A 13644-nucleotide genomic window follows, 5' to 3' on the forward strand; every position below is an offset into this window, starting at 1 on the left:
GACTGCTATCCAGAAACCTGGGTGAGTCCTGTTTAAGAACAAGGGACGTGCCCCCGGCCCCATCTTGGAACTCCATTTTCCGGCGTCCCTGACAGAACCTATTAAGTTTTTACGAGTCAAATAGGGAGCGAGTTCAGCTCTGACATTTGGGAAGTTTGGTGGCAGCGGAAACTACGTTACCCAGAAGTCTCTACGGTGCGCGGCGGCGAATGAGCCAATGAAAGCTTAGGGGAGGGACGCTCACGTACGTGCGCATGGCGTGGGAGCGGGACTTCCGGCGCTCCTTGTCTGAGTGTCTCTCGTCGTTCACCCGTTCTCGGCCTCAGCGTCGCTTGGGGGGTGCTGAGGTGACGGAGCGGAAAAGCGGGTGGAGAAGCGTTATCGCCGCTGCCCAGAGGCGGCCGTGAGGTCCCCTGAGCCTGGAGTGACGGCCGTGCCCTCGTTCCCGCCCCGCTCGCCGCCTCTCCGGGCCCCTCTCTTCCCACAGGCCGGTGGCCGAGGCCGCGCCGATGAGCCCCGCTCAGGTGGGTGCTGCGTCCCCGGGCCCCCACCCGGCCGACCCCCACCCCGGAGTCCAGGTCAGGACGGAGGGGCGACCGCTCAATTCCTGCCGGTCACCCCCGTGTCCAGAGCAGAGGGCGGCCTTGGAGGGGTCGCCCTTCCAGCGGGTGGGAAGGGGTGTGGGAGGGAGCTCCCCCAGGGCCGCCTGTGGGAGGCTCGCGGGTGCTACGGGGTGGGCAGCGCCGGCGACCCGGGGAGGGGAGGAGGTGTCTGCCCTGAAACGGCCGCCCCAGCAGCGGGACGCCGTGGGAGGCTGTGAAGGGCGTGGGGACGGGAGAACCGTGTGCGGAGTTAGCAGCTTAAACGTGGGGAACCCAGGATGCGAATGGAGGCACGGAGACCGCTGAGGAGACCCCCCGCCATAGACCCCAGGAGACTGTGGTAGGGGCCGGCCGGAGTGGTGGCGGGACGGGGGAAGGGTGAAGAGATTCTGGAAGAACCTCAAGATGCAGCAGACCGATTTCTTGCTTCATAAAATGTAATGTAAGCAAAACTCGGGGATGAACCACCATCTCAAGTTTTATTTTTTCTTTAAAATTTTTTTTTTTTAGAATGTAGGTACCGGAGATTGAGCCCAGAACCTCCTGCATGCTAAGCACGCACTCCACCACTTAGCTGTACACCACCCCGCCCCGCCCCCCACAATCCCAAGTTTTCTTTGCCTGAACATCTGAAAAAATACGGAGACGGGGAAGTCAGTGCAAAGAGCAGGTTCCCAGGGGAAGATCATGAGTGTATTTGGACGTGACGTTCTTGAGATGGATGCAGATGGACGTGTCACCAAATGGAGATGGCATGTGTGTAGGTGAACATAGTCTGGTAGTCTGGAAGGAGAGGAAAGGGGCAAGGTTGGAGATATCAAAGGAGTGGAGGGTGTGGACTCCACCAGGGAGCCTGTGGGGAGCAGATTGGGGAGGGAGCCTTTAGATTGTTCCCAGAGATGGCCCTGTGGTGAGGGAGGGGAGGGCTGAGGGTAGGAGGGCAGGACCTGAGGGGCGGGTGTTGGCATCCCTGATGCTCCCTCCAGCAGAGAGCAGGGCTGACCTAGGAGGGATTCTGGCCTGTCTGTAGAAAGGGAGGCCCGGGTGGGCTAAGGAGCTTCCCTTCAGTGGGGCCTGCAGCGTGTGCTGCTGTGGGGTCCACGGTCAGGGCCACTCCTGAGGGAACCAGGGAAAGGGCAGCCGGGCTGGTGCAGCCACTGCGTCCTAGACCAGGACACTGCCGCCTCCCCTCCACCCCTCAGGGTGAGAGGGATGATCCACCCTCAGTCAAGGGCTCCCAGCAAGCTCCCTTCTGAGGACTGTTTAGCGGGTGGGCCTGGTTGCTGAGTGGACTAACAGCTGACCTGCCTGTTCGGCCCCTCTCTCTGACTCGTTAACTTAAGAATGTATAAAAGTTTCATTAACTTAAACACGAATTAACCAATATTCCTCTAAACTTGTACACGCAGGTAGGCAATTAGAAATTAGCCTATTCACTCAGTTAAATTTCTGCAAACACTTCATAATTGGCTTGGCATTGATCAGCCTCTAGGTATTTGCTTACAGTGCCAAATTTCTTCTATGACATCGTCTGATATCTTAAAAAGTAGTAAAGATGAAGACCCCAGATTTCAAAACTACCACTTCATTTGCACTGAAAAGACGTACAGAACTGTTGATCCTGTGGACGGTCCTAGTGGATACATGGTGTGGACCCTTTACATCAGGTACCAGTACAAGCCCTGTGAGGGTGGAAGCATTCTCATCCCCATAAGCATTTTCTTTCCCTGAGGCTCAGGGAGGCTCAGTCCTTCTCCAGGGTCACCCAGCTGGTAGGAGGCAGTACTCATTTCTTTCTTTCTTTTTTTTGGAGTGGCATGGAGTTTTTTAATTTGAAAAGTGAAAAGGTTACACTTAATGCAGTTAGTGGAAGGCAGAGGCTGTGCTAATAAATGCTCGTTACAGAGTTGTTCCAACGGAGAAGCTAGGGAACTGCATTCCAAATCAGACTTGGTAGCAAGTATAAATCTGAAGAAAATCCCTGTGGCCATCACACTGCCATCTCAAGAGCTCTTGTCCAGGGAAAATCAAAAAGGGAACATTGCTCTAGTCTCCCACTCAATTAAGTAACGGGAATGATTCAGCCAACGAAGTTCATGACAGCAAGGTGCAGGATGGTGCTGGCAAAGAGAAAATCAGCAAAGGCTCGCTGCAGGGAGATGCCTTGGAAGTCTGCTTTGTGCAGTGGGTTGATCTGTCTTCTCAGACAAACCGCTAGGATGAAGCTCCCCACACAAGAGGTGAAGCCCGAGAGGAAACAGTTGAAGGGGAAGGTCCCCACAATAACTGAATTGCAGTGCATGGGTCAGCAATATATGCAGGCGGTAGGCATCCAACAGCTTCAGACACTGAGGAGTGGAGCTCAAGTACTCTTCTAAGAGCCGCGAGAGGATGGACAATACCGATGCCGACATGGCTATACGCTCCAAGCTCTCATTTCTGAGGAACTGCGCCTAGACTGTCGGGCTGAGAACCAGGCATGGCAGGTGTTGTGGTCCAGCTCAGGGGAGGGATCCTACCATGTTTCCCATTTCTCATGGCTTCCTTCTTCCCCAGGGACCCACAGCAGTTGCAGAAATGCTTATGGACCCTGTGCAGGTGAGTGGAGGGGTCCCACCCATCCCAGCTGTCACCCTGATGGTTTTGTCATCCTGACATATGTGCCACCAGGTAGTGTCCCAGGACATCTATCCCTTCTTCCTGTCCTCCATCCAAAGACCATGTACCTTCATCAGGCCCAGGATCCTGTATTTAATCTCAGGTGACGGAGCAGTTCCATTTCTGACAACTGGTGGTATAGGATGTGACAGGAGTCCTGACTACAGGATGCAGAGTGTTCAGACAGGGACGGGTGAGACTGAGCCAGGACATTCAGGGAACTGCAGGCCTCTGTTATATGTGGTGGGAATGGGGAGCTGGGATAGGGGTTCACAGGCATCAGGCCTGAATGATTTCCTGAGGTACTGAGCCTCTAATGAGGTGGGTGTGTGGAAGGGAAAGTCTGAAGCAGAGGCAGAAGGTGCTGGGACCCAGATTTTGACAGACTCCCTCAGGCTGCAGAGTGGAAGACAGACGAGGGTTGTGAGTGAAGGCAGGAGGCCCTGAGGGGCACTTCTGCAGTCATCTCGGTGGATGTTGGTGGTGGCTACACCTAGGTGGTGGCTGTGGAATTACAGAGGGGTTGTTTTCTGTTTGAACTAGAGCTGCTGTTTTATGATGTGGTCTGTGAGGGACTGGAGGGGGTGGGCTGATAGAAGAATCAGGGACGACCCCAGGTTTCAGGCCTTGTTACGAAGGATGGATTCATCAACTAAAATGAGAAGTTGGTGATAGAAGGAGTTTTCAGATGCAAGAGGAAGAGTCCGTTTCTGTCCATGTCACAAAGGTCCCAGAGGCTCCCAAGGAGAGATGCTGGGTGGGGAGGTTGGTGTACCTTCGCTTCAGGGGAGGACAGAGGAAGGTTCTGCCAGCTCATGGGACAGCTGGTGTGATGCCGACGAGGGGGAGGGCAGAGGGGATGTGAGGTCTCACACAGGAAGGGTGACTGAGGATGAAGGAGACACAGGGCCAGGTGGGGAGACCCTCAAAGCAGGGTCTGGGTCCCACCCTGGTCTCAGGGACTTGGGGGTTCAGGGCAGGACTGGGCTGGATTGATTGCTGGATGCATTTGCCATTCCCTGCCTGGGTTCCCTGTGCACAGAGCCCTGTGAGGAGTGAAAAAAGCGCCTGTGGTATGGTCTGGGATGTCTGCGGAGTTGTCACTGTGGAGGGGTCAGAGTCGTGAGGAGGGTGCAGGCCTAGAAGTGACATGTGGGTGAGGAGGAGTGTGAATGGTTGTCCTGGGCCTGGGCACTGGGCACCTAAGGACCAGGACAAGTCTGAGTTTGGTTGTCTGAGGGTCCACATATGGGGGACCCCGGGGAAACGGCTAAGAGAGGAGCCGGGCACTGCAGGCAGGTCCACAGCCTGGACAGTGGTTTTCCGCTCCCTCCCCCACGTGTTCTATTCCACATGCTGGACACGGTGACCAGTGGTGATGAGGAGAGCTGGCACTGGTGCCCGGGACCTGGTGTAGCTGACGGTGGGACGTCTGGGCGGAGCAGGAGCCGGGTAGGTGTGTAGGGCGAGGATAGAAGGTCCCAGAAACGGAGGTGCATGAGTGATTGTACCAGAGGATTGTAACTTGTGGAGGTGAGTGAGTGGAGACACGGAGAGGCCCGTGCCATTGAAGGGCAGTTTTATTACTTCGGTTTCCTGAGAGGAGAGGCACAGGGCCACGTGGGGAAGCACTCGATTCATTGGGAGCATAAACACGAGCAAAGGGAAACCAGTGGTCAGAGCCTTTACTGGGCTTTCCAGGGAGAAGCAGGGAGGGTTGGACGAAAAGTTTAGGGATGGCTCGTTTGCACAGTTGTCCTGTCCTGGGGTGTGGGGCCGTCCCTCGCTGTCTGGTACCTGGCCTGGCTGATTTAGGGCCGGGAAATACTGACGTGCTGTGTGAGAGTTCCTTAAGGAGCTGGTTCAGGGTATGGGCTCTGGGTTACAAGGGAGATATAAACAAATTGTGGCCCGTACTAAAGCCCTGTAATTAACGGATGGCAAACAGATAAACACAGAATCCACAAAAACAGAGTTAAAGCAAGAAGCTGCTCACGAGCCAAACTCTTGCAATTTTGGCAGGGCCGTGTGGTCTTTGAGGACGTGGCCATATTTTTCTCCCAGGAGGAGTGGGGCCTCCTTGATGAAGCTCAGAGACACCTGTACCATGCTGTGATGACGGAGAACTTGGCGCTTCTGTCCTCCCTGGGTAAGGTCCCCACACTCACCCCGCGTGCTGGGCTGGCTCTGTTCTTCCCCTTTTCCCAGGGGTGCTTCCGACCTCCCGTGATGAGACCACAGGTCCTGCTTCCTGTCCTGGTTTCCTGGCATGTGTGTTGTTGGTGCCAGGGCCCGGGCCAGGCTGTGTGTACAGGTCATTGGTCTCTCCAGGCAGCCATGTCCCCAGTGCTCTGAGACCTTGTCAGACAGGGCTCAGGGTCAGAAATCTAGATTGGGCCTGAGAACCCCCTTACCTGGCATCTTCCTGGTTGAGTCATTCAGTGTAGATGCTTGGAATGTTGGTGCCCTCGGCCTTCCCCCTTCCTCTTGCTGACATTTCTGAGGGCTGTCTGTGCCAGGAATTTCAGGCTACATCCTAGTTACTCATTTGGGGGACCTCTGAGTTGTTTCTACAGTCTCCCTTGTGAAGTATTTTCATTTTATTTTATTTTGTTTTCTTTTCTTTTTACTTTACTTTACTTTATTTTATTTTATTTTATAAATTTTTTAAGGGAAATACTGCAGATTGAACCTGGGGCCTTGTACATGCTAATAACCATGTGCTCTACCACTGAGCTATACCCACTACCCCTTATAATTTTAGAATGTCAGACATCCTGTCTTGGATCTCTCTGCACATGTGCTGGCTTACACGTAGGACTGGCCTCTTTCCGGTGCCACAGCAGTGCTCACCTTGAGCAGTGGGGAGGACCTCAGGTGCCTGAGTGGGTGGACATTACAAGATCAGTGGCAGCAGATGCTCAGAAGTACCCAGCCTTGTTATCAAGTTGTTGGAAATTGCTGTGATGTCAGAGCTGAGAACTTGTGCTGTGTTCACCTGTTGTCCACACTTCATTTCTTCCTTTTCTCCCCCATTTTTGTTTCTTCTGCCACACTCCCACCACCCCGTGTGGCCTACTCTTGTCACACGTCCCCTTTCATCGCTCCCTTTGCAGGGTTCTCCAGTATTTGACCTGTACATAAGGTGTCACGAGGTCTGTACATATTCTTACATCGTCCTTGAACTGCAGCGTCTCTTTTGTAGTCAGGTATTTGTATGTCTACACAGTGCTCACCGGTCACCGGCAGCTGTGGCCGTGTCAAAAGCCATCTGCAGAGGACTGACTTGGAGGCCTCCTCTCCTCCCTGCTGTGGTCTGAATGTGCATCCCCCTAAAATTCATAGGTTGAAAACCTTGTGCCCACTCAAGGTGACAGTATTAGGAGATGGGGCCTTTAAGAGTGATCAGGTCATGGATGCAGAATCCTCAGGAATGAGGTTGGTGCCCTTATAAAAGGGACCCCACAGAGCTTCCTAGCTGCTTACACCGTGTGAGGGCCCAGTGAGAAGTCTGCGACTGGAAGAGTGTGGACTGATGTCTGGGTGCCAGCCCGCAGGACTGTGAGAAGTACGCTCCTGCTGTTTATAAGCACTTGTGGTGTTTTGTTACTGCATCTCAAATGGACTAAGGCAGTGCCTCTCCCTGCTGTCCTGACCTGTCCGTCAGGACTCTCATCGTGGGAGCTACCCAGGCCATCTCTGCACAGCAGGCCTCCCTCACTGGCTCTGGTCCTGGGTGTGTCCTTCTGATGGGGCTGCCCTAACATCATGATCATCACATCTTTCACCAGAACTTCTCTGCTTACAGGTTTTTGGCCTGGAGCCCAGGATGAGGAGGCACTTTCTGAACAAGGTGTTTCTGTCAGAGTGTCAGAGGTCAGGACACTAAAGCCGGGTCTGTCCACCAGGAAGGCCCTGCCCTGTGAGATGTGTGACCCAGTCTCCAAAGACCTTTTGCACCTGCCTGAGCACAGCACTGATCAAGGGCTGTATGTTTGTGGAGTGAACCTTTCCCAGCACCAAAAGGGGCAGATGAGAGACAAACTTTCCAGAAGAGATGAGAGGAGGGCTTCACTCCTGAGCAACAGCAGCGAGCACACGGCAGAGAGGACCTGGGCATGCAGCGGAGACAGGAAGGAGTTCCATGGCAGCACAGGCCCCCTCCAGCAGCTGGCCCTGCACAGTGTGGGGAAGCCACACAGAAACCCTGAGGGCAGGGAGGTCATCAGCAGTGGACAAAGCAATTACAAGTGCGCTCAATGTGGGAAGGCCTTCAGTCGAAAACAGACACTTGCTGAGCACCAGAAAATCCACATGGGTGTGAGGCCTTATGAGTGCAGCAAATGTGGGATGGCTTTCATTAGAAAGTTTCACCTTGTCCAGCACCAGAGAATCCACACTGGGGAACGGCCTTTTCAGTGCAGTGACTGTGGGAAACGCTTTAGGTACAACTCCACACTCATTAGTCATCAGAGAGTTCATACTGGATTAAGCCCTTATGAGTGCAGCAAATGCGGGGAATTCTTCAAGTACAATGCCAACTTCATAAAACATCAGAGACTTCACGATGGAGAAAGCCCTTATGAGTGCAGAGAATGTGGAAAATTCTTTAGGTACAACTATCGACTGATAAGACATGGGAGAGTTCATACTGGAGAGAGACCTTACGAGTGCAGCGAATGTGGGAAATTTTTCAGGTACAGCTCCACATTCATTAGACATCAGAGAGTTCATACTGCAGAAAGGCCTTACAAGTGTAATGAATGTGGGAAATTCTTTAGGTATAACTCCACACTTATTAAGCACCAGAGAGTTCACACCGGAGAAAGGCCTTATGAGTGCAGTGAATGTGGGAAATTCTTCAGGTACACCTCGACCCTCCTTAGGCATCAAAGAATTCATACTGCAGAAAGGCCTTATGAGTGCAGCTTGTGTGGGGAATTCTTCAGGTACAGGTCCAAGCTTATTAAACACTGGCAAAATCACACTGGAGAAAGGCCTTACGAGTGCAGTGAATGTGGGAAATCTTTTAGGTACCACTGCAGACTCATTAGACATAAGAGAGTCCACAGCGGAGAAAGGCCTTACGAGTGCAGCGAGTGTGGGAAATTCTTTCGGTACAACTCCAACCTCATGAAACACTGGAGGAATCACACTGGAGAAAGGCCTTATGACTGCAGTGAGTGTGGGAAAGCCTTTAGCCACAAGCATATTCTTGTTGAGCATCAGAAAATCCATACTGGAGAAAGACCGTATGAGTGCAGCAAATGTCAGAAGGCCTTCATTAGGAAGTCCCACCTTGTTCATCACCAGAAAGTCCATACTGAAGCCAGTATGAGTGCCCTTAATGTGGCGAATTCTTTAGATACAACTCCAACCTCTTTGAGCAGAGAATTCACGGCGGTAAAGACCTTATGAAACGATCTACCATATATCTCATAATAACCTATAATGGAAAATAATCTTTAAAAGAATATATATATTCTTATATATTCTCCGTGTATATAAAACTGAACCACTTTGCTGTACACAGGGTTTCAGGTGAAACATTGTAAGTCAACTATACTTCAATTTAAAACAAAATAAAAGACCTCATGAGTTCAGCGGTTATGGTAAGTTAGGTACTGCTCCTTATGCTGGAGAAGCACCGTATGAGTTGATGTTGGAGTGGGCCTTACAAAGATAGAAAATGTGGTGTTTGGTACAGCTCCCCACGTCAAGAGTTTACAGTGGAGGAAGGCCTTCTGAGTGCAGTGAATGCAAGTCTAGGTGAAACAGCAACCCCACTGACACAGCAGAGGTTTCACAGTGGGGAGGGACCTAAGTCCTGCCATTTTGGGCATGTGTTCAGCCAAAACTTCCACTTCATTCAGCACCAAAAATTTCATGCCAGAGGGAGTGTTGCAGATGGGGAAAGACTTCAGCAAAGTGCTCTAGTCAACCTCTAAGAGCCACTCTAATACAGAGGTTTTTTTTTTTTTTTTTAACATTTTTGATTGTGCAAAAATATTACAAAGTTTACCATCTCCCCTTCTAATTGTATGGTTTAGTGTGGTTAACTATTTAAAGGTTTGTGCAGCTTACCTCCAGAATTCTTTTCATCTTCCAAAACTGAAACGCCATACCTGTTAAATAATACTTCCTCCTACCCACTTCCTACCTCCCCTAGCAGCCTCTTCTTTACAGTCCACGTGTGAACATCATTGCTTCAGATACTTCTTGTAAGTGGAATCGTACGTTTTCCATCTCTGTGACTGAGTTAGCTAGCATAGTTTCCCCGTGTGAAGCGTTTGTCAGCATTTTCTTCTCTTTTGAGAAGGAATCAGAACCGACCTACCTAAGCCATGGGGAAGGGTGCTGGTAGTCGGTACAATTTTGCCTAACGTTACAATATTTAGAGAAAGATCCAGATTTTATAGAGACTATTTACTAACAGCTTTATAAAGGTATTGACATATGTTAAGCTGCATTTATTAAATGTGTGAAATGTATTCACTATATATGTGCACAGTGGGACCATCACCCACGTCATGATAATGATCACGTCCATTGCACACGTTTTCATTGGCCCCTTTGTCGTCTCTCTTCCAACCCGACCAACTTGTCATCTCCAGGTAGACATTGTAGATCGCATTTTCTATAATTCTATATAAAGGGAATCCTACAGGTACTCTTGTATGACTGTTTTCACTTAGTGCATAAATATATTTTTAGTGTTATTCATGTGTGCAAAACCGTGGCATCAAATAAGAATAAGCAAGGCTCAATTATGTATTAGAGCTGCATTTTTATAAGCAAATGGGCTTTTTATGTTCTGACAATCACTGAGAGAACGTTTTTTTAAAATGGGAAGTGAAGTTGAAACTAAGTAATTTGAAATTGTTTCACATGAATTCATTATCAATAAAAGAATTTTGAACCATCTACCTAATACAGAAGCTTCCACTGACACATCTTTCTAGATTTTTCATTTGTTATTTGACTTCTTTTTTCTAGTAGCATCTTTAACTGTGTCATTGTGTTATAAAAGTTCTTAGGGAATTTTTTAAATCATTTTTTGTGGTAAAATACATTTAACATAAAGTTTATGATCTTACCATTTTAAGTGTGCAGTTCTGTGACGTATTGGGATGTCCAGAGGAACAGAACCGTGTGTGTGTGTGTGTGTGTGTGTGTGTGTGTGTGTGCGCTTGTGTATGTAGAGAGAGAGAGAGAGAGAGAGAAAGGAAAGAGGTAATTTTTTAATTTTTTTATTTTTTTAAGGAATTAGCTGATGTGATTATGATGGTCTGGTAATTCCAAAATCTGCAAGGTAGGCCAGCATGCTGGAAACCCAGAGATGAGTTGCAGTTCAAGACCTTAGGCAGTCTGCTGGTAGAATTCCTCGTTTGAGTTCATCTTTATCCTGCAATTCTCAAACCAGGTGACTTTTTTGAGAAAATTAAAATTTAGGAAGGTTAACAGGCATCATAGAACAGGAAATCAAAAGAGATTTAGTTTTACAGTGAGAACTAAGAAAATCAGATGCGACTGGTTGTATTTTTAAAATCCCAATCTGCACAAAATATTTAATGACAATTGATTATGTCTGAAGCTTTGGTTCAGAAAGCTCATGACAGTCAAAATTTAGAGATTTGAGAGGTTGAGAGAAGATTCTTAAACTATCTAAATATGCCTATTTTTAGATAATTTCGGACATACAGGTTTTAGATTCTTGTCAAGAAATAGGATGTCAAGACCCTAGAAATGAACAAAATAGGAGCAGACGGAGGGACTTTGGTTTTCTCTGCTGGCATGTAAGAAGCTGGAAGTTGCCACTGCATCCTAACAGCAAGTAAACATCCGAAAACACTGGAAAATCAACCAGTCTTCTTAGGGTCATGGGGCAGAGTACAGCCCCCCTGGATCAGAGTGAGCACCAGGAGAATACAGAGAATGACAGAAACCCAGGAGCCGAGTTGAGCCCTCCCCAGGAACCCCAGTGCTGGGGTAGGAAAACCTAAGCTGTGTGTGCCTTGATTGGAGGCTGTTGTCATGTGGCAGATTTAGGGGGGGCTATGTAGAAGTTGTAATCCTATGTGATTAGTTATTGATGCCTATTTTTCTTTCTCCAGTTGGCCCTAGATTGGAAGTGTGGACAAATTTAGGGAAGCTGTCACTAATGATGTTTGTGCCAATCATGACATAGGTTTTTGTTTGGCTTCCTGGCTGAAGGTAGTAATCTGACTCCCTGGATTAGTTACTGTAGGTACTACGTTGTCAGTTTGGATAGGATGGCACAGATTGTGGGCTTGAGTTTTGGTTTACATTTGGTGTGACCATTGTCTATCTGTATAGTCACTCCCACCTGAACAAGGAAGAAGATACCCACAGTAGTGAGTGTTCTTGTTTACTTAACTGGTCATGTGTTGAACGTTAGTTTATCTTTCACTCATTTTCCATCTCCCATCCTACCACTTTGGCTTTGACAGAGCTTCAGTTTGGCAGGTTTTTTTTTTTTTTTTTTTTTTTTTAGTGGAGGTACCAGGGATTGAACCCAGGACCTCATGCGTGCTAAGTATGTGCTCTACCACTGAGCTATTACCCTTCCCTCAGTTTGTTTGTTTGTTTCATTGTTTTTAAATAGTGGATGTACCAAAAATTCAAACTGGAACAGTCTGACTTTCCCAAGGGTCCTGCTCTCATTGTGTCACTGCAGGTTTATTATTAAAAAAAATTTTTTTTATTGAAGTATAGTCAGTTACAATGTGTCAATTTCTGGTGTACAGCATAATGTCCTAGTCATGCATATATATACATATATTCGTTTTCATATTCTTTTTCATTAAATGTTACTACAAGTTACTGAATATGGTTCCCTGGGCTACACCTGAAGAAACTTGGTTTTTATCTATTTTTATATAGATAGGTTATCATTTACAAACCTCAGACTCCCAAATTTATCTCTTCCCATCTCCTTTCACCCAGTAACCATAAGATTGTATACTATGTCTGCGAGTCTGCTTCTGTTTTGTAGATGAGTTCATTAGTGTCCTCTTTTTTTTCTTTTTCTTTTTAGATTCCATATGTGAGTGATAGTATATGATATTTTTCTTTCTCTTTCTGGCTAACTGTGGTCTCCAGGTCCATCCCTGTTGCTGCAAATGGCATTATTTTATTCTTTTTTGTGGCTGAGTAGTATTTTATTGTATAAATATACCACAACCTCTTTGTCCAGTCATCTTTCAATGGATAGTTAGGTTGCTTCCATGTCTTGGCTATTGTATATAGTGCACTGCAGGTTTATTTTGGGACATAGACTTACCATTATATTCCTTGGAGAATCCCCCAGATTTCAGACATAGTGCTCCAGGCTTCCCAGTGAGAGTAGCTACTCAACGTTCTCTTGGTAATAAAGTGTGATCATCATCACCCGGGCAGTGGAGCATTTCCCTTTTTGCTTACGTGGCAGAGGGAGCCCAAAATGACCAAGTAGCTGTCTCAAGTTCCAGCTCAGGTTTAATAATATTACTCTTCTCCTGGAGGTTTTCTCCCTTAAGAACAAAGGCCTCCCAACAAGCAGAACTTACTATTGAGATGAGCAGCAGAAATTATTTGAGTGGGTTTTTAGGTGTAATGTGGAAATGTAGGCTTGCCAGATTTAGTAAGTAATATCTGGCCCAGTAAAATATGATTATTTTTCTAACTCCTTGTGCATATATACACTGAAATAAAAGAAAAATATTGCATGGGACATGCTTATTATAAAAATCATTTGTGTATCTGAAGACAATATACCTGAGTTTCATACTTTTTTCTTTAATTACATTTCCCTGGTAATTTGCCTCTCCTTTACAGTTTCTTGTTTTGCAGGATTTGTTTATAAAATTCCTTATAGTTATGCTCTATATTCCATTTAGTTTGTTTCATAGCTTCCAGGGTAGTATCATCCACCTTAGTTCATTCCTTTAACCATTGAACATTCTTTACTGAGACATAGGCTTAAAAGTGGCACTGTGAGCTGAGGGCAGATGGCGATTTCCAGTGTGGAAGACCATTACAATTTCCCCTTTGATTTTTTAAAAATCTTTTTCATTCACAGTCCTCTGAATAACAATCTTATTTTTATCGTCTTCTTTGCTAGTAGTGGGAAACTTACATCTCTTAATGCTTGTTATTACATGCTGGCTTATAGTTGAGTGCCCATCATTTCCAATACTGATTGTACAATTGCATTGTGTTAAGTTTTTGTAAAGCATTGCAAAAAGCTGACTATGGGAGATTAAAGGCGTCCTGACAAATCAGCACAGGAACTGGGACAAAAATCATTAAATAGAGGAAGTATCCTGTATACATGGAACAGCTGGCCACCTAATTCCAGATGTGTTTCATAAACCTGCCACTG

At 47.5% G+C, this 13644-nt stretch overlaps 1 protein-coding gene and 1 pseudogene across 5 annotated transcripts; one reads left to right on the plus strand and one right to left on the minus strand.

The window, feature by feature from the left end:
* The first annotated feature begins 239 nt into the window (after positions 1–239).
* On the plus strand, positions 240–10191 carry LOC102508679 (zinc finger protein 548-like). Of its 5 annotated transcripts, none has more exons than XM_032487548.1 (4): positions 240–1044; positions 3159–3200; positions 5283–5409; positions 7069–10191. In XM_032487548.1, exons 2-4 carry the CDS (start codon positions 3180–3182, stop codon positions 8676–8678), a joined length of 1758 nt encoding a protein of 585 aa, XP_032343439.1. In that variant the 5' UTR covers positions 240–1044; positions 3159–3179; the 3' UTR covers positions 8679–10191. The 5 variants fall into 5 exon arrangements, with proteins under 5 accessions (XP_032343439.1, XP_032343436.1, XP_032343435.1 ...); XM_032487545.1 differs by having other exon boundaries at positions 240–524; XM_032487544.1 differs by having other exon boundaries at positions 241–2269; positions 2809–3200.
* LOC102508434 lies at positions 2649–3016 on the minus strand (annotated as a pseudogene).
* Positions 10192–13644: the final 3453 nt, after the last annotated feature.

This window comes from Camelus ferus, chromosome 9 (assembly GCF_009834535.1).
Source record: "Camelus ferus isolate YT-003-E chromosome 9, BCGSAC_Cfer_1.0, whole genome shotgun sequence".
In the NCBI taxonomy this organism is placed as follows: domain Eukaryota; kingdom Metazoa; phylum Chordata; class Mammalia; order Artiodactyla; family Camelidae; genus Camelus; species Camelus ferus.

What these genes read in the sequence shown, in the direction of transcription:
- LOC102508679 (XM_032487544.1), top strand. Translation starts at nt 3,123, where the DNA reads ATGTTTCCCATTTCTCATGGCTTCCTTCTTCCCCAGGGACCCACAGCA. An exon ending in TGCTTATGGACCCTGTGCAG is followed by an intron (nt 3,201 to 5,282) that starts GTGAGTGGAGGG and finishes CAATTTTGGCAG; the next exon opens with GGCCGTGTGGTCTTTGAGGA. An exon ending in GGCGCTTCTGTCCTCCCTGG is followed by an intron (nt 5,410 to 7,068) that starts GTAAGGTCCCCA and finishes CTCTGCTTACAG; the next exon opens with GTTTTTGGCCTGGAGCCCAG.